At 39.8% G+C, this 25,575-nt stretch overlaps 1 protein-coding gene across 1 annotated transcript in view; it reads left to right on the top strand.

Moving 5' to 3' along the window:
• The window catches only part of LOC136877831 (uncharacterized), a 42,119-nt gene extending 36,420 nt beyond the window's left edge, over positions 1 to 5,699 (top strand). Inside the window, exon 4 of the mRNA XM_067152032.2 lies at positions 5,541 to 5,699. Coding sequence (XP_067008133.2) covers positions 5,541 to 5,699 — 159 coding nt within the window. The remainder of the gene's footprint in view (positions 1 to 5,540) is intronic.
• Positions 5,700 to 25,575: the final 19,876 nt, after the last annotated feature.

Here is a 25,575-nt window from a genome sequence, read left to right as displayed (position 1 = left end):
ATAGGATCTTACATTCTGCACAATAGATGGAATGATCCTACGTATCTCAGCTGGCTTAGGGAACACGTACTTTTGTTGCAAAATGTGCCACTACAGGTGTGGTACATGCATGATGGGGCATCGACCGATTTTCATCCGAGGGTCAGCGACACAAAACACGGGTTTTCCATGAGCGATGGATTGATCGGAGAGGGCCGATACCTTGGCTTGCCCTTTCACCTGACCTTAACCGTTTATATTATTGGCTTTGGGGACATGTAATGACCAATGTGTATGCGGTACCCATAAATGATGTGGCCACTACGAGAACGCGGGTTCAATGCTTGTGGTACAATCCGGCAATATCCAGGGGTGTTCCAACTAATGCATGATTCCATGCGACGTAGTGTTGAAGGCTGCGTTGCAATGGATGGGGGTCACGTAGAACACATGTTGTGCAAGAAACGGAATGAGACATGAATGTAGGTAACGGACCATAACTCCGAAGATATTGGGTTAGTGACCGATGTTCAAAGGACCTTTCTTGCTTTCTTTGTTGCGTGCTGCCTCTTTCGTAAATACTGGAACATTTTGAAGGTCATCCTGTATAAATCACCAATAAACGGTTTACAACTGTTATAAAGTTCATAAGAATGAACCTAGACTCTAATTTTCATCCGACGTAAGTATCACTGGCGAGGAATGTTTCACATTACTTGCCTGATTAACGTAACCAGAAAATAGCAATATAAATAGAATTTGAATCTAAACATCAAGATTGTATCTCTACATTTTAGTTTCATCCTTTACCTATTATGATCGTGTATCCATGAAAATCCACAGCCTGTTTCCAGTCATTCGACCGGGTCAGGAATGGATAAATGAAACTGCCCATCCAGCAGCGAGGGTAGGAACTGTGCCGGCTGCCAAAGCCTGTCACACTCCTCTAGGGCAATGATTAATGACTGACAGATGAAATTATATTGGAGAGTCTTGCTGGAATGAAAGATGGCTGGGAAAACCACAGTACCCGGATCAAAACCTGTCCCATCTCAGCTTTGTCCAGCACAAATCTCACGTGGGGTGACCGGCATTTGAACCTCGGAACCCAGCGGGCAGAGGCCATTACTCTACCGCCTGTGCAAAATTTACAATTAACTATACGCTACGAAAGATAACGCGCAATTGTCCTTAAAGCCTACATCTTCACCTTAACAGACATTTAAAAAAATAGATATTTTGAAATTCAGGAAATATTGGGCAAAAGTATTTATTTTCACTTCTTTTTTATCAGTTCAATGTGTAAACGAAGATAACACAGCCGAAAGTAGTTATCTTCATATTTCTTCCCACTCGGTAGATGACATGTGTAACTGTTCGCTCTCCTAACTTCGACATTAGAGGAGACCAAAGCTAATACATGGGGACACATGAATATAAATATAACTATATGTGGCTTGCCCGCAAATTTCCACGCAAATAGAATTAATTAACATTTCATGGTTTCCCATTTCTCTATGTAATGTTTGGGCGCCAGCGTTACAGTTTTAAACAAAACTGTAAAGCAAAATTTATATTTACTAGCATAGAGACTTATACTTTAATCACAGGGGTAGGATTTTAAATAATTAACCATTAAGTATCGCTTAAGAAAGAAAATTAACGCAATATAAAATACAAATGAATTTATTATGCAAAAAAATGAGGTGAATCGGAAAAGTTCCTTTAAGCGTGAAGGGACTTAAGAATTTACGTTACTGAAATTAACTGTTGCTTGCTTTATCTAATTGAAGCTCACCAATTGCAGCTTCCGTTGAGGTCATCTATTTTCCGTGGTTACTCGTTCCCCTCTTCTCGTTGTAGAATTGGCTCCATGGATATCCTTCCTTCCTTCTGTGATGTGATTTGGGCTATCTGGACTAGCACTCCCTAACTGCCTAGTCTTTAAATTAGATATTGGCCCTATACTTGCGAAAATTGATCTCCGTTTATCGTAGGAGGACAAAATTGAGAGATGTGAATTTTTCCATGTTAGCAGAAATCTCAATCCAACTTAGCTAATCTGCTGATACTATACAGACTTGTACCAAATGCCATGGACTTGAACTAAACGTAGTTCTTCGTCCAGAATAATTACTGAATATCTCACAAGCCGTAAGCTTGTTTCGTCTCACGCAGATTCGACAGCATCACAGCAGCTAAGTACTGTCTCGAAGCGACAACACGCTGTACAAAAATTACTATGTCTCGAAGCGAGCACACACTGTCTCAAAAATCGATAAAGTAGTTGTAGTTCTGGTAGTCGTGTGTGTGTCGAGGGTTGCTCCGCACTAGATAGTATATCACCGGGCTCTCCCCACTCCTGATAACAGATCGATACCAAATCACAATACAACGAAGCATCTGATTCGTAGATCGCATCATCATCTCCCCCTCTTCGTTCTTGACAAGTCCAGTAGGCGTGGCGATGATGTAGAATCCAAGCTTGCTAGCCTTGCACGTGGGTAGCTGTGTAGTGCCTCTTGCTCATGAGTAAACCCCGTGAGTCATGGAACTTCCCCGCTTCAAGAATAACTTTTACGTGTACACAAGTATGAGATGAAATGACAACTCTGTCTCCACATTGACCATATTTACAGTACATAATGAATTCCTATCCTACATAATATAATAATTTGAATAATAAATGATGTTCTAATATATACAATATGATTCCAAAAATCTTATTTACAAATGATTGAAGTTAAAATAAGTATGTCATATAAATAATTGTCGATGGCGGATAATCTTGATATCGAGTGATATCACGTAAAAGTATGGCTGGAGAAGCCTGGACGGTTACACATGTAAATCTGAGTGTTCGATTTGCAAACTATGCTTTTCCATTGTCGGCAACCTATAACCATGATGAGTAGAACACCTAGTGTGATCACTCCGTTCTCTCAACGTAGTCATTGGTGGCCTCGCCGGAGTGTGGCGCTGCAGTCGCAACGAACCAGCTGCAACAACACGTGCATCAAATTGTCAACGAAGGTTAGAGCGAGTGTTCGTAAAGTCATGGTAATAATTTTAAAGTCTATCAAGTATATCTGTGCAGTGCTTTGTGTGTGCAGTCAAACAGTTTTCTACTATTTCGATAAAATGTCATACTGTGTCGCTCCTGGTTATAAATCTGATTACGGAAGGAAGCCTGATGGTAGCCGACTTTTTATATCGCTAAAACAAAATAATCAGTTTGCAAAGTTGACCAGAGTTATTCCGCGGAAAGCTAAACAATCGTCAGCCAAAAGCACAATATTTGACCTGCATGTTTCGGCAGTTTTCATTAACTTACTAGGTAAACCCGGCCACATTTCGCTGTGGCTCAGTCTGACATGAAGTGAATGGGTAAGTAAATAAACGTGTTCTAGCGAACATGAGATCAGTCGCAATTTTGAACATCCGAATTAATTTGGTCATGTAATTTTTTTTTGCAAGGAATCAACAAAAATATGCCTTCTGATTCCAGGAGAGATTTGGCAGCAAGCATTCAATTGGGCGTTTCCATCTCCTATGAAATAGATTTGAGAAATTCTTTATTATTGCTACGAAAAGGAAGCAAAGATTAATGATCTGCAGTAAATTTGTCCCTGAATTTTAAAAGTCGGCATAAAATGCTTTGCTATAACGTTAGCACCGAATGAAGTCATCTGAAAACAGCAATTGTAATTTCTTATGGTTCTGAGGAAATGTTTTGAATCATCATTAATTCCTTTTAACAAACTTTTCAGTGGTTCTTTTGGCTGCTCAAGTTCAGGTAACTTCATTTTTTCACTCGTGCAGCACATTACCGGAGTTTTGCCTTTATATTTAATAGCTTTGCAGTGAAAACAAACCTTGTCAATTTTTCCGCTTTGAACGAATTTCCGGTTCGAATGAAAAATCAATTCGGTGATATGAAGCTCCATCATTTGTATGTTACAACTGCATACGTCTTCTCTGTTGGTGTAATTGTTCTTGGCGGTGTTGTTAATATTGTGCTTTTCTTCTTCTCGATTCAACTCATAAAACTCGTACTTTGGCTGGCAAAAACACGGACGATGATCGACTACTTGAGTTTTTCGAGCACACGACACATTTATTCATGTTTATTCACATTTACAATTATAGGTAATGAGTTGCTTCCTTACATGAAAGTACATCTAGATCATGGTATATTGAATTCCTATTTCCAAATAACAGACAATGAATTGCTTTATTACATGAATCTCCTCGCAAGAAAGGTACCTCATAAAACATGGCGGCCTGTTTCCATCTTCCTATATACAACAATTCTTACCGGGCTATAATAATATAGCGTAAGTCGTTGTCGCCTAGCGACAATCCGGCCATCAAAGTCGAGCTAATCTTGATGCGGCTTTGTAATTAAATTAATTCCACAAAATTACTCATTATTAAAAGCCTACCATTCCGATTTCGTTCAAACCACTTCCTAAACACGCTCGTATTTGAGTGCAACGTTGTGTGAAAATTTCAAGTCAATCGACCAACTACTTTTTTAGTTTTGCGATCACAAACATGTCCAGGCTGAAATTTTACATATAAAGATAAAGGCGGGCGGTTTCGTTGTGAACGGTAAAAACGTTCAAGTTCCTTGTGTGAGGTGGAATTTAAAACCGGGAGTGGTGTCTCAAATTTTTCCAAATATACCCAAATACCAAGCCACTGAGGTAAAATGGCGAAAGGTACCCAGAGGAAAAGGAAAGAAGGCAGTATCAAGAGAATAAAAAGGAACAAAAATCACTTTGTGAGTGAAGCAGTGACGGCAACAGTGAGCGATAAGGTTTTATGTCATTCTAGTTGTAGTCACATTCACGGCCAGTCTAATTCTTTTATCGATGCCCAAAAGCCAATAGTGTCTCTCAAAAGGCGACTAAAGAATGAAACTCGTAATTTAATGCGAGCTAAATGCCTGTTTCCTCAGTCAAAGGTAGGATGAATTTCCTACAGGCGCAGATTGAGAACACGGAATGTTTAATGTTTATGTGCTCAGTTTCAGTTTAAAAAGTACCGTTTTTAAGTATGTAAAGCGCACTATTGCTTTCGCCTTCCGTAATATTCAATTTTATCTCGTGTGTTCCGTTATTAAAGTCCAAAGATATTCATTCGTGGGGCTGAGAATATTATTTTCAACTCTCAGGCAGTATTATTCACACGACTAAACAACTGGGTGTTGTATTTGGATATTGGCGTATCAATGTAGCTCCCACTAAAACATCTGACAGTGTATCGGTGGTGATTGGCTCCACTAGCGCCGCTCTGCGGAAGCGCGCTTGAACTCGGTAAATGATCTCCACGGCCGACTGGATTCCTCGCTGCGCTAGATCGACGCATCAATTCGGCCGTGATAATCTCACCAGGTATTCTATAAGTCACGCTATAAATATAACTATGACTCTGTGACAAAGTTGTTACGGCGTTGTTTGCAAATAGACCTAGTTATTTTGTGATTAATGGAGATGAAATTATTAATGAATTATTTTGTGCGTATATATTCAACTTACGGTATTGTTTTGTTCCAGGGTGTTTACAACGTAGTTAATGCAATGTTCGACATCAAAGACATTGAAAGAACACCTGGCTACTGTGGCTATTGGTATGTAAAGTTTATCGCATATGATGGTGACAAGGAAATTGGCTGTTTTATTGCTGAAGTAAATGTATCTAAAAAGAGAAACTAAAAAGTGTCAATAAAGTGTTAGATGAATGACATGTGAATCAGAGTTTTCATATCTTACTTACCACATCTACTTTCACAAAACACCATTAACACTGTCCCATACTAGCTGAAGAAAGCCCGCTTCGCTGGGTTATTCCTACATCCGGCGGTTTTCTCTATACAGGATGATCTGAAGCAACGTAAACTGGACATATGAGCATTAGAGGGTTGGTCATACTGATACAAAATTTCTGTCGACAAACCTGAAGATGGTTTTCCGTGGTTTCACATTTACACACTAGGCAAATGCTGGGACTGTATCTTACTTAAGACCACGGCCGCTTCCTTCTCAGTCCTAGCCCTTTCCTGTCCAATCGTGGATAAATGAGCTATCTGTGTCGGTGCGACGTAAAGCAACTTGTAAAAAAATGCATTATTTGGAAGAAATACTTTGATATCTCGCGATGTTGTCATTGCATCAACTGATGAAATTAGCCAATCAGATTGCTTCGCGGGAGACTTCAGAGGGGCTTTGTGAGGCGGTGAATTAAATGTGCACGTGGGTTAGAGCGTTGATTTTGACCACCGTTTATAATACAGAAAACGTGCATTAAAAAAACTACGCTTTTTCTATTTCTACTTCTATTCTTATCATTTTTGCGGACTACATAAACATCTTACGTACTAATTTAATAAAAATACATTCTTATACACTACATTTGATGTCTTGTTGCCTGGCGCATGCACAAACATGCTTACCCAACACGTGAGAAAGCCATGTGAGAAACAGGAATCTTTCAAATTGTTACCGCAATAGTGGAACGTTTGACCCTGAGACTTATTGGTAGTCATACTATAAAGCCAATCTCACTCGAAATTGTAATCGTTTGAAACAAAATGACAAATCATTTTAGATCAATGGGAGGTATGAAAACCGATTTCGTTTTTCTTTCCAGGTTAGGATTACCGCCTCAGTGATACTGTTAAGGAACTATTTCAGTAAGTATCGGCTTTTATACTTAAGAATTACAAAAAGTACTCAGAGCTGTACTCAAGCACCAAACTGTTATGGTTCTGAGATCACCATACACCTGCCAGATAAATCATAGATGGTATATAAATCCAAGCGGTACACATCACTGCCTTCTAGAGTGCGTTCTGCCGGGCTGAGTGGCTCAGACGGTTAAGGCGCTGGCCTTCTAACACCAACTTGGCAGGTTCGATCCTGACTCAGTCCGGTGGTATTTGAAGGTGCTCAAATACGACAGCCCCGTGTCGGTAGATTTACTGGCACGTTAAAGAACTCCTGCGGGACTAAATTCCGGCACCTCGGCATCTCCGAACACCTTAAAAAGTAGTTAGTGGGACGTAAAGCAAATAACATTATTAGAGTGCGTTCTCACCCCGATCCTTCCAGTACACTCTCTCTCATTTTAATATATTCAATGACGAAGTCAGCCAATTTTAACACCCACATCTCCCACACCACCACACATTGCACAGTGGGAGACTTGAGGACACTACCGCACACAAACACCAGCGGTCAGCGATGGGAGTTGTGGATGAAAGCTGAAATATAAGTAACGCACACAAACGTCTATTTTTATACATAGTCGGCCCATTTCAACCCCTATATCTCCCACATTACCACATCTACATACACACAACCGCTATAGTGCACGGTGGGAGATTCGAGGCTAGTATCACACGCTGTCAACAGTGGTCTGAGATGGCTGCAAGGAGAAATATACGGGCACACGCGTGTATCTTTATATATATAATCGGCCACTTTCAACCCCCACACCTACCACACCACTAGAGCTAAGGACGCACAACTACTATAGTGTACGATGGAAGACCTCGAGGCTACTACCGCACACTAATACCAGTGGTCTGCTGTGGTTAGTTGTGGCTGCAAGGTAAAATATACGAACACAGATGTCTATTTGGATATGTAGTTAGCCAACTTCATACCCCATATCTGCCACGCCCCTACAGCTATCGAGATAGGACAACACCTCCTAGATAATATTATCTAGGAGGTGTGGGATAGGACCACCAAAGTGCACAATGGAAAACTCGAGTCTATTACCACACATGAACACCAGTGATATGCGGTTGGTAGTTTTGGCTTCAAGGTAAATATTCAGACACAAACGTCTATTTATATACATATATATGCATATATACATACTTTCCAAAATATTTCTAACTTTAGGTATGATGAAAGTTTTTAAAATACCACCATTTTCATAAATCCAAAACAAATCGCGCGTCCATCACACGGGTACGCTTTATGGTTCCTCTATTCTAGTCGTAGTACGAAAGACAGATATTCAACAACTTGATCATTGGGGATCATTGTAAGTATCTAGGTGTTAATATAAGGAAAGATCTTCATTGGGGTAATCACATAAATGGGATTGTAAATAAAGGGTACAGATCTCTGCACATGGTTATGAGGGTGTTTAGGGGTTGTAGTAAGGATGTAAAGGAGAGGGCATGTAAGTCTCTGGTAAGACCCCAACTAGAGTATGGCTCCTGTGTATGGGACCCTCACCAGGATTACATGATTCAAGAACTGGAAAAAATCCAAAGAAAAGCAGCTCGATTTGTTCTGGGTGATTTCCGACAAAAGAGCAGCGTTACAAAAATGTTGCAATGTTTGGGTTGGGAAGAATTGAGAGAAAGAAGAAGAGCTGCTCGACTCAGTGGTATGTTTCGAGCTGTCAGCGGAGAGATGGCGTGGAATGACATTAGTAGACGAATAAGTTTGAATGGCGTTTATAAAAGTAGGAAAGATCACAATATGAAGATAAAGTTGGAATTCAAGAGGACAAACTGGGGCATATATTCATTTATAGGAAGGGGAGTTAGGGACTGGAATAACTTACCAAGGGAGATGTTCAATAAATTTCCAATTTCTTTGAAATCATTTAGGAAAAGGCTAGGAAAGCAACAGATAGGGAATCTGCCACCTGGGCGACTGCCCTAAATGCAGATCAGTATTGATTTTATTGTATTGTATTGATATTGAAATAGCAGTCTATAAATCTGAAGGGGGAAATGAATAGACTGAATATAGATGTAGTTGGTACATGTGAAATTCCTTCGCTGGAAGAGCAAGATTTCTCGTCAGGCTAATAATAATAATAATAATAATAATAATAATAATAATAATAATAATAATAATAATATAAAGGACGAGTTGGCCGTGCGGTTAGGGGCGCGCGGCTGTGAGCTTGCATCCGGGAAATAGTGGGTTCGAATCCCACTGTCGGCAGCCCTGAAGATGGTTTTCCGTAGTTTTCCATTTTCACACCAGGTAAATGCTGGGGCTGTACCTTAATGAAGGCCACGACCGTTTCCTTCCAACTCCTAGGCCTTTCCTATCCCATCGTCGCCATAAGATCTATCAGTGTCGGTGCGACGTAAATCCACTAATAATAATAATAATAATAATAATAATAATAATAATAATAATAATAATAATAATAATAATAATAATAATAATAATAATAATAATTGCACCGGGAGGTACATCCACCCCTTCATTGAAATCAAGCGCCTGGAAGAACGCTATCTGTCATCCTAAAGTTACAACTACTAATACAAGAAGTTTGGACTTTTCTCTACAGATGTCTGTACCGAAAAAAGTCTTATGTTATGCCCTCTGGTGTGAAGAGAAACTATTAAAGTTGCAAAGCAATTTGTTATTTGAAGGTTTACTAAACTGAATTTTTATTGATTGTTTTTCATATGTTAAAGTTAACAACACATCTAGCTCTCCCCGCCATAGTCAGAAGCTAGCCAAAAGGAAATTTTGTATATGTATCTTTCCACCAATAATATGTATCTTTTATCTAGTTAATTATTACCCGATGGAAATTGGGGATGTGTCGGGCCTTAGCCGAGAGTATTCTGGATCTTCCCTCTCGGGTATAAAAGCTGGCACTTTTTTGACCGGGTGGTCTTATTCATCGCTCCAGTCTAGTGTGTGTTTGTAAAGGAGGCAGGGAACAGAGTAATCCATAAGCTCAAGGTAATGGCAGCCCTATTATAAGTGACAGCCTTTGAAAGCTAGTTCGAGAGGAAGGTTCCATATCTTTACTTATGTAGCTTTCAAGCAAGTCAGTAGAACTCAGCCGAAATCAGAGAATAGAGAGTGGGATAATCCTCTCGCATTCCCTATCAACTTGTTTTTGAGGTGACTATGATTTCGTAATATTTTTCAGTGTGAAGCCGTTGTAATTTAAATATTCTGTCCATCTAGTTACCTCGGTAGTATAGGCTTAACCTCTGTAACTTCGCGCCTGAAGCTCAAATAGGGTTTAAATCTTTTAATTGAAAATTCGAAGGAATGCAGCTGTCCTCCTCCCTATCATTTCGATTTTTGGCCAGTAACTTTAACCTGTTGCTTTCCACAAAGGCCCGGTAGAATGGGTATTCGATACCCCTGTAAAATTCAGTTTCATTCTTTTATGTTAAAAGATTAGACTGCTGAGTGTCTGAGATAGTGAATACTGTTCGAATTGTAAAATATACGTTGTGCCTTTGATAGGCCTGGACCTTTCTGGAACTAGGTTTCCAAGTGTAAACTTTTAATAGAGCAAAGACGCTCCTTCCCTGTAATGGTTAAATTGTGCCTTTGGTATAATGCTTGGAGAGTGGTCTCCTAGACAGTTTTGTGGAGGAAAAGGTGCTCCTGAAACACTGTATATTTTGAATACTCCGTAAAAGGAATTGGGAGGTCGTGTCCTTCACAGTTTTTAAGGAGCCACTGCGCTCATGGAGAATGTATAATTAGGGAGCTTGAGTTCAAGGTTGTTGTTGTTCGATATTCTAAAATTGTTACCCTATCTTATGAACTTTTGTACCTGAATGACAAAGTTTCTCTAAAAAAGAGATAAACGAGAAAAGAAACATAACGCTAATTGTAAAGTTTTTAATTAATCTTTAGACTGTCTTAGATAGACCCATTCTTGACCGCACCTTCTTTCACCTCTGTCCACCACGGTATCCCCGTAACAAGTGGTAGCAGAGCGTGGTTGAATGGATCTGGATCAAGCCCCTTTTAACGGCTACTTGTAGAAAACAACTCCGAACTCAACAAATTTTCATGGTTGATGGAATTTTTCTAAATTCATTAGATTTTCCATCAATATGTCTGGTCCTCGTGAAGTCCTTGCAATCGGGTGTTTGCACAAGGAGGAATTGATTTATGAGCTTCTAATTAGGAAGGTCCTATCTGGCGGCATGCTTGTGGCAGGTATTGCCTAACTTAAGGAATTTTTAGAACTTTCTGTTTGTATCCCGGTATTTAGGGAGAAGGACATTGATGAGGCTCTGTCCACGATCACTGTTAATACCACCGAGCTAGCTTCTGTACTTAGTTTTTTGAAGGAAGTGATCCCCCTGCTAATCAACTTAAAAGAGTTCAAGCCAGACTGTTTCATTTCTACAATAGGGCTAGGGAAAATGAAATGTCGTATGCCTTTTAGTGCCGGGATATCCCAGGACGGGTTTGGCTCGCCAGGTGCAGGTCTTTCTATTTAACACCCGTAGGCGACCTGCGCGTCATGATGAGGATGAAATGATGATGAAGACAACACATACGCCCAGCCCCCGTGCCATTGGAATTAACCAATTAAGATTAAAATCCCCGACCCGGCCGGGAATCGAACCCGGGACCCTCTGAACCGAAGGCCAATACGCTGACCGTTCAGCCAACGAGTCGGACAATAGGGCTAGGGACCTATTGTCTCTAAAATTGAAGGATGATCATGCTAAGGAAGCGAGTAATCTATTGGAACAGCTGTCGGATATGTCGTTCACAGTTAGTCAATTGTTATCGGGAACCACTAATGCTAAATTTGACCCTGTTCAAACTGCAAACTTGGATGCGGAAGAGGACTCATCCTGTTAGGGCTATGGAGAGTAGGAAATCAGAGGATACGCAGCAAACATCTGCCCAATCGCAACAAGTGTCTGATCATGTAAGACTACATCCATCTTTCTTCATGAGTAATGCAATGTTTGAACTTTCTCAACCTCCAGCGCCGTCCCCTATTATATCACCCGGCTTTAGCAGTTTGCCCTACCCCTTAGCCATGTTGCATAAAGGCATATCCAAGTTTTCCATTAACTCAACTAATGAGGTCAGTACATGTCTAAGCTGATAGATCTTCGATAGAAGATTTCCATGCCCATCTTCTAGCTAACTTTATGTCGGCTAGAGCAATGTCGTCCCTAATAAAGAAGTACTACTTCAGAGTACAGAGGTTGGACGAGAACCTTGCCGACTTTATCCAAGATATAGAATTATATACGAGGATATTTGCTCTTCATTTTCCAGAAGATCAAATTGTGCAAACCATAGTAGAAGGAATTTCTCCGCCCTATATATCGTACTTACGTTTTGCCGCTTGACCCCAAACGTTCACGGAACTTAAGGCAATGGCAGTGTCAGCCGACGGAGTGAGGTACGCTGACACCTAACGATTCGTCAGGGAGCCCCCTCCGTCATCTAACAGTTCTCGGCCACCACGTCGCCGAACCTTCCCCACACGCAAGTGTTATGCGTGGGGATCGCCCGAACACCTTAGAAATAAATGCCCCTTGCTAAAATCTAGTGGAACTAGGAACGGAGCAGGTCCTTCCCAATCTTGTTTCAAGTGCTGGTCGTTTTCCATCCTGCCAAGAATTGCACTTCACTTAACAGCACACCATCTTATTCAACTTCTGGTGCTACCTCCACGAACCCAGTCATTTCCTGACATTTTTTCAGAACCCCTTGGTGTCACTGACTTTATTGAATATAAGATTGAGCTAACAGACTCTATTCCAGTTAGGTTTCCCCCTTATAGACTATCTCCACCTGAAATGAAGGCTCTTAAGGAGATTATCGACCAAATGTTGAAGGACGGTATGATTCGACCTTCCAAGTCGGCGTATTCAAGGTGGTTTCAGGCCTGCTATTGATTATAGGGCTTTGAACTGTAAGGTCGAATTACAGTCTGTGTCCCTTCCGGATCTTCGTTCTTCTTTATCATGGTTTAGCAAGGCTAAGTTCTTTACCATCTTAGATATTAACCAGGCATAAAACCAAATACCTATGGCAGAAGAATCCAAATATCTAACGGACTTCGCCGCGAATTGGAATTTGTAGGAATACAAACGCATGCCTTTCGGGCTCCCGGGTGCGGCTGTTCTTACTAGACTGCTGGATAGGGTCTTCTCCGACTTTAAATCTGAATATATTTATCATTACCTCGACGAAGTCATTGTGTTTTCGGAGACTTTCGAAGAGCACTTAGATCATCTGAAGGAAGTCCTAAATCACCTTCGTAAGGCAGCATTGACACTTACATTTTCTAAGGTAGTTTTCGCTAAGACTTCTATGTCATTCTTAGGACATATTTTATCGCCCGATGATGTTTCTATCGACCATTCCTGAACAAAGGCTATTCGTGACTTCAAGCCTCCTAAGGACATCAAAAGAATTGCTAGATTCAGAGGTATGGTGAATTTCTTCAGGAAGATTATTCATAACTTCGCTAACAAGGTGGAGCCCCTGAACCTACTTCGTAGGAAAGGTGTCAAATTCGAACGGGGCCGTAGCAGCAAGCCGCTTTTGAAGACATTAATTTAGCTCTTTGTAAGGCCCCTGTGTTAGTCATGCCCGATTTCTCTAAGAAATTCATAGTCCAGTTTCTTTTTTTTTTTTTGGCACATAGGCCACTAAATCATGGCAGTAATAAAAAAGGTTATATTTCTTTCATGAACAGCCTAGAAATTGAAAAATTATTTAGGTAAATGTTAAATTAAAACATGAGGCCTTCTGCCCCAAGGATATAGTTAGTGTATTTCCTTTTATTGTTCCAGTTGTGTACAAACTTTCCACTATAATAAGGTTTAATTTTCAGTTCCCTGACTGAAATTACCTTATCCCCCGCCTCCAAAACTAAACCTGCAAGTCACACACTCATCCTTAATGCCGCCCGTCTCATCTGAAAATGCAGCTCAAAGAATGAACAAACTCTTGCTCTCCATCAAATAATCACTGTCACCAAGTAAATTACTGTTTCAGTGCCTTCTTTGTCGTCTGCGGCCGAGATACAACATCTCGCTGGTGATGCTGGCGTGGGGTAAGGGTCCACTCTGATCTGACTCAGTATCCTTCATAATGGCGTGCCGGAGCATTATCCTTCCCGTGAGGGCTGAGGTGCGGTAACTTAACCGCCTACCCATCTTGGAGCAGTGCCTCCATATCTGTTCTGTGTCGACCATCACAATGGCTACCCCTCTCACGGTAGCGGGATAGTTGTATCTGAGAGTACATGGGGGGTTTGAAGGACCCCCTAAAGGTATCGGTTGCGGCTGCCACTCTTGCTGTCAAACTTGAACTCTACATCCCGGACTGGTACGGCTGCAGGAAGATGTCAAGACTTGTTTTCAAGTAATTTCTTAAAAATGAACTTTCTTCAATATAGTTTCTATCTGCTAAAGTCCACTTCAGTTTTTTTCTAAGAAGCTAAAAGTGAAACTGTCACCGCAAGGGAGGTCATTCGGAGGGGGAGTTCTGTACCGGCAGGTACACCCGCCCCGTTCATTTAAATCAAGCGCCAGGAAGAATGCTATATGCCATCCTAAAGTTACAACTACTAATACGAGAAGTTTGGACTTTTCTCTACAGATGTCTGTACACAAAAAACTTATGTTATGCCCTCTGGTGTGAAGAGGGACTATTAAGATTGCAAAGTAATTTGTTATTTTATGGTTTACTAAACTGAGTCGATTATTCTTTATTTTTGGCATGTTAAAATTTACAACATTTCTAGCTCCTCTCGCCAAAGTAAGATGTGGGTCAATAGGAAATTTTATATGCTTTCTCCACCAATAACATGTATCTTTTATCTAGTTAATTGCCCAATGAAAATTGGGGGTGTGTCGGGCCTTAGCCCAGAATATTCTGGATTTTTTCTGTCGGGTATGAAATATGGCATATTTTTCGATCAGGTGGTCTTATACATCGCTCCAGTCTAGTGTGTGTTTGTAAAGGAGGCAGGGAGCCTCATCCATAGCAGAGTAACATTTTTCAGTTTGAAGTCTTTGTAATTTAAATATTCTTTCCATCTGGTCACCTCGGTAGTATAGGCTTAACCTCTGTAACTTCGGGCCAGAAGCCCAAATAGGTTTTTAATGTTTTAATTGCAAATTTGAAGGAGTGCAGGTGTCCGCCTCCATATCATTTCGATTTTTTGGCGAGTAACTTTAACCTGTTGTTTTCCACAAAGGCCCGGTAAATGGGTATTCGATACCCCTGTAAAATTCGATTTCATTCTTTTATGTTAAGAGGTTACACTGATGAGTGTGTAAGACAGTGAATACTGTTTGAATTGTAAAATGTACGTTGTGCCTTTGATAGGCCTGGACCTTTCTGGAACTAGGTTTCCAAGTGTAAACTTTTAATAGAGCAAAGACGCTCCTTCTCTCTAATGGTTAAATAGTGCCTTTGGAAGGCCGGTGTGATATAATGTTTGGAGAGTGGTCTCCTAGACACTTTTGTGGAGGAAAGGGTGCTCTTGAAACACTGTATATTTTGAATACTCTGTAAAAGGAATTGGGAGGTTCGTCTCTTTTACTGTTTTTAAGGAGCCACAGCGCTCACTGGAGAAGGCATAATTAGGGAGCTTGAAGTTAAAGGTTGTTGTTTCTCGATATTCTGAAGTTGTTACCCTATCTTATGAACTCTTGTACCTGAATTATAAAGTTTGTCTTTGAAAAAAAAAAGATAACCGAGAAAAGAAATATAAAGCCAATTTCAAAGTTTTTAAATAATCTTTAGACTTTCTTAGATAGACCCATTCTTGACCGCACCTTCTTTCACCTCTGTCCACCACGGTATCCCCGTAACAATAATAATAATAGTTAATATTTAATAATTTTTAACACAAAATCGAATAGGAAGTAAGGGAACGAGGAAGTTACTACGATCAGCATAGTGAACGGATTATTGTTGTCAAGATAGACATGAAGCCAGTACCCACCATAATAGTGCATGTCCTCATGCCCACTGGTTCAAGTGATGACGAAGAAATGGAATGCATGTGCAGAGAGTGAATATTTAATACAACATGATAAAGGAATTGCAAAAAATTGTGATAGGAGTCTGGAATACAGTGGTAGACCAAGGAAGACAGAATTACAATATAATATGGGCTGAAAGAAATAAATGGAAAAGGTAATCTGCAGTAGAATCCTGCATTGATCATGATTTATTCCCTGATAACTAATGGTTTAAAAAACACAAACGACGGCTATACAATTTGTCAATACTAGAAGTCACTGGAAGATACCTAAAGGACATTATGTACATTAAATGTGCTGCTCCGCCTCTGTGGTGTAGTGGTTAGTGTGATTAGCTGCCATCCCCGGAGGCCCAGGTTCGATTCCCACCTCTCCCACGAAATTTAAAAAGTGGTATAAGGGCTGGAACGGGGTCCACTCTGCCTCGGGAGGTCAACCGAGTAGAGGTGGTTTCCATTCCCACCTCAGCCATCCTCGAAGTGGTTTTCCGTGGTTTCCCACTTCTCCTCCAGGCATATGTCGGACTGGTACCTAACTTAAGGCCACGGCCGCTTTCGTCCCTCTTTCTTGTCTATCCGTTCCAATTTTCCTCTCCCTCAACCCCCCCCCCCCCCGCTCTAAAGCCCTTGTTCAGCATAGTAGGTGAGTTCACCTGGGCGAGGTATCGGTCTTCATCCCAAATTGTATCCCCAACCCAAAGTCTCACTCTCCAGGACACTGCCCTAAAGGTGGGATCCCGCGCTGAGTCCGAGGGAAAAACCCACCCTGGAGGGTAACGGATTAAGAAAGAAAGAAAGAAAAAAAGATGTGCTGCTTCCACGCTATGTAAAATCACTGTTGGTTTCTCTCCTTTGGGTTGGATCGTATAGATTTTTGTACCTTATGAACAGGTTTCCCACGTTTCTACTACTTCGCAGTATTCTTTACCAAAGTAACTCATGTAGATAATATTAACTACGAAGTGCACGTACAGGAGGGAAGGACAAGTTACCATAAAACTGGGCCAGATCAGGAGGAAGACACTACTAGAATGATGAAGAGGAGGAAGGAAGGGTATCTGACCGTAGAACTGGGCTAGATGAGGAGGATGGAAGGGCATCTGACCATAAAACGAGGTCAAATCATGAGTACGGTATTAGAGTGATGATGAGGAGGGAAGGGCATCTAGCCATAAAACTAGGTCACATGAGGAGGGAAAGGCATCTGGCCATAAAACTGGGCCAGATGAGGAGGATTGAAGGGCACCTGACCGTAAAATTGAGTCAAATCAGGATGAGTACAGTACTAGGGTAATGATGAGGAGGGAAGGGCATTTTAGCCCTAAGATTAGGCGAGATGAGGAGCAGGGAAGGGCATCTGACCGTAAACTCGGCCAAATGAGGAGGGAAGGTCATCTTACCGTAAAACTGGGCCATATGAGGAGGAGGGAAGGGCATCTGACAACACAACTTGATCAAATTAGGAGGAGTACTGTACTAGTGTGATGATCAGGAGGTAAGAGCATCTAGCCATAAAACTAGGCCGAATGAGGATGAGGGAAGGGCAAATGACTGTAAACTGATCAACATGAGGAGGGCAGGGCATCTGAACGTAACACTTGGTTAAATCAGGAGGATTACAGTACTAGGGTGATGAGGAAGGAAAGGCATCTAGCCGTAAAGCCAGATGATCAGGGTATCTGACCGTAAAAGTGGGCCAGATCAGCAGGAGGAAAGGGTATCTGACCGTAAAACTGGGTCAAATCAGGAAGAGTACAGTGCTAGGATGACGATGAGGAGGGAAGAGCATCTAGTCGTAAAAACTAAACTGGATGAGGAGGGAAGGGCATCTGACCGTAAAACTGGGTCAGATAAGAGGAGTAGCTAGGTTAGGCCCCTCCAAAATGGAGTCTGTGAGATTAGGCTTGCTCTCGTACGCAAAATCCGCGAATCACCATACCATAGCCATACTACTCAACTAGGGGTTAATAACCGCAGGTAAAAACACCCCTAGCCTTACTACTCAACTAGGGGTCAATGAGCTCGTGAGAAGGTGCTGACTAAGCGCTGACTCGGTGTTCTAGAGTCAGCCTTGCCCTACAACTGAGTATTAATGGTCGGCGCTTGGTTGCTAGGCATGCTGGGTTTGCCGGAAATGGAAATCAAAACAATAAAAGTGGCTTCGTCTTCATAACCGAGGGATTTTGTTTGTGTATTAATCGCTAAGTATGAGGCACATCACTGCCTGTATTCAGTGGACTTCGTATGCTGACAATGGTTATTTCTCCATTTTTAGGTACGCTCAGGTAAAAGGTCCTTTGTCCTATAGATTTGAAACTTTATAGTGTTATTGTATGAACTGTGTTCTTTACAGTGCTGTCTTTAGTTTTAGGATTAGATGCATGGTTTTGTTTGGGCATTTTTTTCCAAATTTAAAAAATTTTCATGAAAAATCTGAGTAATAATTTTTTTCTTGTCTCATATATTAACATATCTAAAATAACCTGGTAGCTTTACAGAGAGAAGGTGTGGAAGTATCACTGATAATTATTTCAGATTTCTACCTTTTAGTTTTTTGACTGAGCGTACCTATATAAGGAAAAAACAAAAGCAGAGAAATTTAACTTTAATGTTTAGCTTATATAAATCTTAGTTGAGGTATAGTCTAGAACCCTCCTGCTGCATATTCCTCATTCTACTTGTCCTCCAGACTCCTTTTCATTGCTCTCATTGACTTACTTATCTTGGCTTCCACTATAAACTGCTTTTTATCCTCCATTTTGGTCCGACGAACATCAATAGCTTGAAACGCACTGAGCGAATTCCACCCTGGTTGGATCCCCAGCTGTTCTAGAACTTTAATTCTGCCTGAAATTCCCATATTAAATGATAAAACAGCATCATGTACTCCTAATTTTAAAGTTTTATATCCAACAAAAATATTTTTAGGTACCGGTACACTGCTCCAAATAACACTGTTAAAAGACTCGTCTACATTTTGGGTTTTCCAATGCAAACATTTCTTCAATAAATCGGGATGGACAAGATCCTTATAAATGGGCTTAATCGGAAGCATCACTCCTCCTGGAAGTCCATGGAGTTTGTAGGTTTCTTTGTCTTTATTATACGTGCACCAAGAACCACGACAAGCAACTCAGTAACCCTAAATAATAAGTTAACATAAAAACCTTGAAGAAAAATCTAGCCTAATATTGCTATAACTTGAAGTTGGATTAAAGAGATTACCTGTAAAAAATTGTGAAGGTGGATTAAAGGTATTCAGATCCTAGATATTATCTGTACATCATACGGTATAATTATGTCTTGGAAAACTTCATGTTAGTTTGTTCTCTTTTTCTGTCTAATCTTGGGCAAGTTTCGGTACTGATGCCGTTTGTGCTATTTTGGATATTTGTTGCTGTGGGCAACTTTTCTTCATACGATTTCGACTGATGAAAAGCTCCAACATAGTCTATGCGGTTCACTAATGGACTTTTATTTCCTAGAACTAGAAAGTTATCAAAAAGTAAAACCCAGGCTACAGTCAGAAGAGGGCGTGGCATTTGTAAATGGGAGGGGCCATGGAATATCCAAATTATGGGCACTTGTAACGCCATTTCACTAAAATAAAAAACGGTGCTCTATTGTACATATACCAAAGAATACTAAAATACATTAAAATGAAATTCGCAAATTATTGCAAAAATTGAGGTACGTACTCCCCTTAAGAAGAAAACAATTCATTGTAATATTCACGGAGCAATACACAAGATGCTGTTATCGCCGACGAGACAATTCAAAATAATCATAACTTATATAACTGCCAAGCACAAAAGATAATCAACAATCGGCAGAATAGATAAGAACAGAAACCCATATCTCTCCCACTAGGGCTGTCCAAGATGCTCAATTAAAATTCCTGGACGTTACAATTGCATTGTTGAAAAGTTAAGATAACATTAATGCGGGATTACACGAATAATTTGATTAGGATTGACATTAAACGCCCGCAATGGAAATGAAAATAAAGCATTCCAACCCAAATGAATTATTCCTCAAGAGATATAAAATGTACAAATTTACGAAACTCATAATAATAAATAAAATTTTTAACAAATAGATAGTAGTGTAAGCGCAGCATTAACTCGAAACACGGTCAAGAGAAGGCCGAAACACACGAAAGGAAGCAGGAATAAAAGGATGAAATACATAACCCAAAATAAACACAGATCCTCGCACAAACACGGCCACGCTAGCGATAAATAAAAAAATTAAATATATATGTTCAGATAGAAACCGCACACGCATCCAAGATAAAGCACATAAAACACTCGCAAATATACAGGAAAATAGAATTAATACAAGGGAAAACTTATTTAGATTAAGCAACGGAGAATTTCAACGGTTACCTAGGCATGACACTGGTCTTCAGCATAGTACACAATACTCACTTGAAGCACGACGCCACCGCGGAAAACTTAGATACAATTCACAATCAAATTAAATACAAATGGAATCTTCATGTTACACACCAATAAAATAATATTAACACAAATAATTCATACGGCGTACTTACAGGAATAGCATTCATGCCTAGATAACTCACTCGTGTTTTGAATTAACTACTGCACTTACCCGTAAAAAAATTACATACTACATATTTTCACAAGAAGACATATTATACAATAAATACAAAGTTAAAAGAGCACAATTCCCCAGCTGAGGTGGTTTTTAGGGCTTCACCCAATCCCAGATGGTAAATGCATAGTGTTAACAAAGGTAACGTAAGCCATCACTCCAAATCAACGTCTGCTTTCAAACAGTTTCAAGCGTAGATAGGCGCACTTCACAATCCGCCGCTAGAAGAGACACAGTCTCGCATTGGTATGCGCTCTGGTGAGAAAGTTCAGAACACAAAAATGAAGTTCAAATGATCGCACACAGATAGCGTATGAGTTCATGTTGCAGTACACAGTACAATAAAACCCACTAGAAATAACATGCAGTATAATTAGGTGCTGTCATGTCCTAATAGCCAATGGGTAGTTTACAAGTATATTAAATGTCCAGTGCGCACATGCACTAAAATTATCAGAGTCCACCAGATACGTAGTTTAGTCATCCAATTCGACAAATAGTGTTGGATTCCAGTCACAGCTCCCCGCGAATACAAGGTTCAGTGGCAGAATGCAACAATTCACAAAAGATTACTAGTGCCGATAAGGGACACAATTTAAATATATGTCGCGTAGACAGTTGATTGTCCAAATATATCACATTATTAGTGCATTTTGCATAATTACGCCTCAGCATACCAGGAGACTGGAGAAATATCTCAAGGAAGTGGACAGCTTTTATGTTTATGACCGTACGGTAACCTACGTCTTTGATTTGGTGGATTTTCGCAGACTTTACCTTCTGAATTATGCCATGAATGCGGGATTTTACTCTGTTGTACAATCACCGATAATAAGAAATTAACATCGGAAAGGCCAACAATGTAGCCTTGTCACATATCTGCAATTCGCAAGGCCATGGGCCAACAATGGTATGATATGACTGTTCGCGGCACTTCTTGAAATCACACTGACCAGACAGAACAAAAAAGACAAATAGCTGCCTCAAGAAGCGGCACATGCGCTCCAGGTCGCATTGTGTATTAACTGGAGCAACCCTCCGTACAAGCAGGCACTATCAGCAATGATCGATACATGATGATACTCGCTTTTATTATTATTATTATTATTATTATTATTATTATTATTATTATTATTATTATTATTATTATTATTATTATTATTGGTTCATGGTGTGCGTTACTCTAGTCACGTCCTAGTTCGTGAACTGTAACGTGCGGGAAGACACTTAACATACAATGACACTGTGACGTGCGATAATAAGAACGGTGACGATGCAATTATTTAAAGGTTAGGTTTGGGTTACACTTAGAGATGTCACGATAATTAGTTAAAATTCCAAGAGATATACTCAGTTACAGTTAGGTTGATTACAAGTACACGGTGAGGTCCTATTAGAACTCAGACAGTATCCGTAGCACTGCTACACTAAGCCTGACTATAGACACGCAGTGATGGACGGGTTAGGTCAGTACATAAACTAGAGAGAGTTTGGTACATCGATATGAAAACACTTTTAGCACACTAAGGAGCTAGGACACCAAACATAACACTAGTAGCTCAGAACGACTCACTAGTTAATAATCCTTTGGTACCAAGGTATCTGGTAAGTCTCGAGACACAGTGATGTAGTAGGCGTTTGTCAAGTGACAGTTCAAAGGCAGTAAGTATTCCGGTGTACAGCAATTACCGAAGATAATGCACCCAGAAAATCCAAGTAACTTATCACACAGAGTCACCACATAGAAACAGCGAAAGCAATAAGTAAATGCCAGTTTTTATAAAAAAACAAACAACTTACCTCGAGGATAGTATGTAGAAGGTGCTTTTGGATCTTTGCAACCGTGACCAATAGTGTTACAGTATCATGGTAATCTAACAATTAGTGCACTTTCATAAACACGAAAGGATAAGCCGAGGTTTTAGGAATATAGAAATTTAATTTAAACACAAAATGAAATACTACACCAGGTTGAACTAAACGAAGATTAATCAAGAGGTTTGCGAAATTAAAGATTCAAAGGGTGCAGCTAAAAATAATTTACATGAATTCACAATCACAAGGAGAGAAATGAATTCTATCCTTACCACGATGTTAATCTGGAAATACCTGCATAAATTAACAGGACACAGAAAACAGGAAAAGCCCCAAAACGCGAAACATGAAAAACCTCACAAACCAGAGGTACAGCACGGGCACAATAAAAATGGTTAACTCGAGAAATAGCAGAATACAGTTTTAAGAAATAAATTCGACGTGTGACACCACAGGGCCAGTGGAGACCAGAAATGGGAAACACGGTAATATATTTACCAATACTTCAGGAGCGTATCGGCGGGAGCAGGAATAACTGCTCGATATAATATTTCATAGGTTAGATCATATGCTAAGGTCTATTCCTCCTTCGATTTAAATCAAGCCTATTTCCAAGTTCCTTTAGAGGAAGAATCTAAGAAGATTACTGCCTTCGCCACTGACTGGAACCTCTATGAATTCAATCGCCTGCCATTTGGCGTCTCCAGTGGCGCAGCTGTTTTGACAAGGCTGTTAGACAACATTTTTAGTGACATTAAATTTAAATACATCTACCATTTTCTTGACGATCTTGTTATATATAGCGAATCATTTGAGGATCATTTGATACACCTCAAGGAAGTATTGACCAGACTCCGCAAGGCTGGATTAACTGTTAAACCCTCTAAGGTCAAATTTGCATCTTCTGAAACTCCCTTCTTAGGTCATATTATTTCTGGTAATGGAGTCGCTATTGATCAGAGTAGGACTCTTGCTATTCAGCAATTTCCACCACCCAAAGATGTCAAAGGCGTTGCCCGATTCATTGGCATGGTAAACTTTTTCAGGAAATTTGTTCCTAAGTTTGCAGAGAGAGCTGCTGCATTAAATTCACTAAGAAAGAAAAATGTAAAATTTCAATGGGGTGTACCCCAGCAGGAAGCCTTTGATGATCTGAAACTAGCATTATGTAATGCTCCTGTTTTAGCTATGCCAGACTTCAATAAAGAATTCATTTTACAAACTGATGCTTCTCACTATGCTATTGCTGCTGTACTACTGCAAGATAGTGAACTTGGTAGACGTGCCATTAGTTATGCATCAAGAACTCTTTCTGATACCGAATGTAAATTTTCTGTTTATGAACTTGAGGCACTTGCTGTTCTATTTGGACTTGAAAAGTTTAGGCTTTACCTTGAACATGTTCCTTTCATTCTGGAAACTGACAATCAAGCTCTTAGTTGGGTACTAAGTAAACCTAGGAAAACTGGTCGCATTGCTAGATGGGCTGTAAGAATTTTAGCATTTAAATTTCAAGCCAGACATATTAAAGGCACTGACAATGTAATTGCAGATGGTCTTAGCAGAATGTTCTCCTCTAAAAATGTAAATCATAATCTAGGATCCTCCTCTGAGAATATCACTAAACTAACTAATCCTGTCAATCTGCCTCCTACAGTTAGCCTAAAGTTAGGATCATCCTTAAATAATTCAACCAATGCCATATTAACTGATTGCCCATTCCTTTTTAAGGACATTGCTAAGACTCAACTAGAAGACTAGGAATTAAAAATCCTCATTGATAGGATTAATAATGGTGAAGTCATCAAACCTTATGTGCTTAAAGATCAGGTCTTGTGTTGTAAGGCTAGAGCTGATAACAAGTTCAAAATTGTAGTCCCTGCTATTTTAGTACCTGCATTATTTAAGTACTACCATGAATCTGTTTTTGGCGCTCATTCTGGAGTTTTTAAAACTAGAGAAAGGATCAGAAAACATTTCATTTGGAAAGGAATGGATAGTGAAATTAGAGAAAGGATTAAGAATTGTAAAATTTGTTCCATTAGCAAACCTTCCCTGAATAAACACATTGGCCTCTTGTCATCATCTCAAGCTCAACGACCTATGGAAAAGTTGTTTATCGATTATGTGGGACCATTCCCCCGTAGTTCACGCGGTTCCAGATTTGCACTTGTATGTGTTGACGGATTTACCCGTTTTACCTGGATTTTCGCTACTCGGGTTGCTAACTCCCAAACTACAATTACCTGTCTCCAACAAATTTTTTCTTCCTTTGGAACCTGTAAGTTTTTAGTTTCTGACAATGCCCAATGTTTCAAAAGTCAGTTATTTCGCAAATTCTGTTTTGACTTATCTATTGCTCACATTACTACCATTCCATATTATCCTAATGCTTCATTTTCTGAACGTGTCAATCGAAACCTTAAAGCGGCCTTGATTGCATATCATCATTCTGACCAAGCTAAATGGGATACTTCCTTACATTGGCTGGCCTTTGCTTTCAATTCTGCTATACATGAATCCCACAAGAAGACCCCCTTTTCATTAATGTTTACCTTTCCTCCTAATACCCCTCTTACCAATTTGTGGTCCATCAATGATCTTCTTCCTGAAAAGATTGATGCTGGTGAGATCCGCAAGGTGTGGAAGCAAGCTAAGAAAGCATTAAAGGTTTCATATGACAAAGTTGAAAAACAGTATAATAAAGGACGAAGAGCCACCAAGCTCTCTGTCGGCGATAAAGTCTATGTTAAAACATACTACCAAAGTTCTGCTACTAATAATTTTTCTGCTAAGCTATCACCTCGTTACAGAGGACCCTGTACCATTTTGGAGTTTCTCTCTCCTGTATCTGTTTTGGTCAAGGACGATGAGAACAATCGAATTAGCAGATTTCACCTTTCTCAAATTAAAAATGCATGATTGTAAATGTTAACTGTGGTGTATCTATCTAATTGTTGTAACTGTATTTATTTCTATCATCATTTATGGGTATATTGTAAATTCTAAACTCCTTACTTGCTTAAGTATTTTACTTATTTGTTATCCTGGCTGGTGCATTCTATTAATGCTATTTGTTTGGTTTTCATGTTCTGCCTTGGGTTTCCCATCCACTAACACATTGCATGGAGGTTGAATGATGTTTTGTTGGAGCAACATTGATTTAATTCTTATGGAGATGGTCTGGTGGACATCACATTGCTTTAAGGGTTTGATATTAAATTTGTTCCCTCCTGGACTGGGAATTCAACAACCATGTAAGTCTGTAGTCTTAAATTTTAATTTATTATTGGTATTAATGTTATATTTGTTTTTTTTTTTGGTTCTCCTTGTTCTCTTAACCTTGTTTAGGTATTTTTCTAATTGAAACACTATGTG

Source organism: Anabrus simplex, chromosome 7 (assembly GCF_040414725.1).
Source record: "Anabrus simplex isolate iqAnaSimp1 chromosome 7, ASM4041472v1, whole genome shotgun sequence".
Classification (NCBI taxonomy): domain Eukaryota; kingdom Metazoa; phylum Arthropoda; class Insecta; order Orthoptera; family Tettigoniidae; genus Anabrus; species Anabrus simplex.
This window is presented reverse-complemented; position numbering and strand designations above follow the sequence as displayed.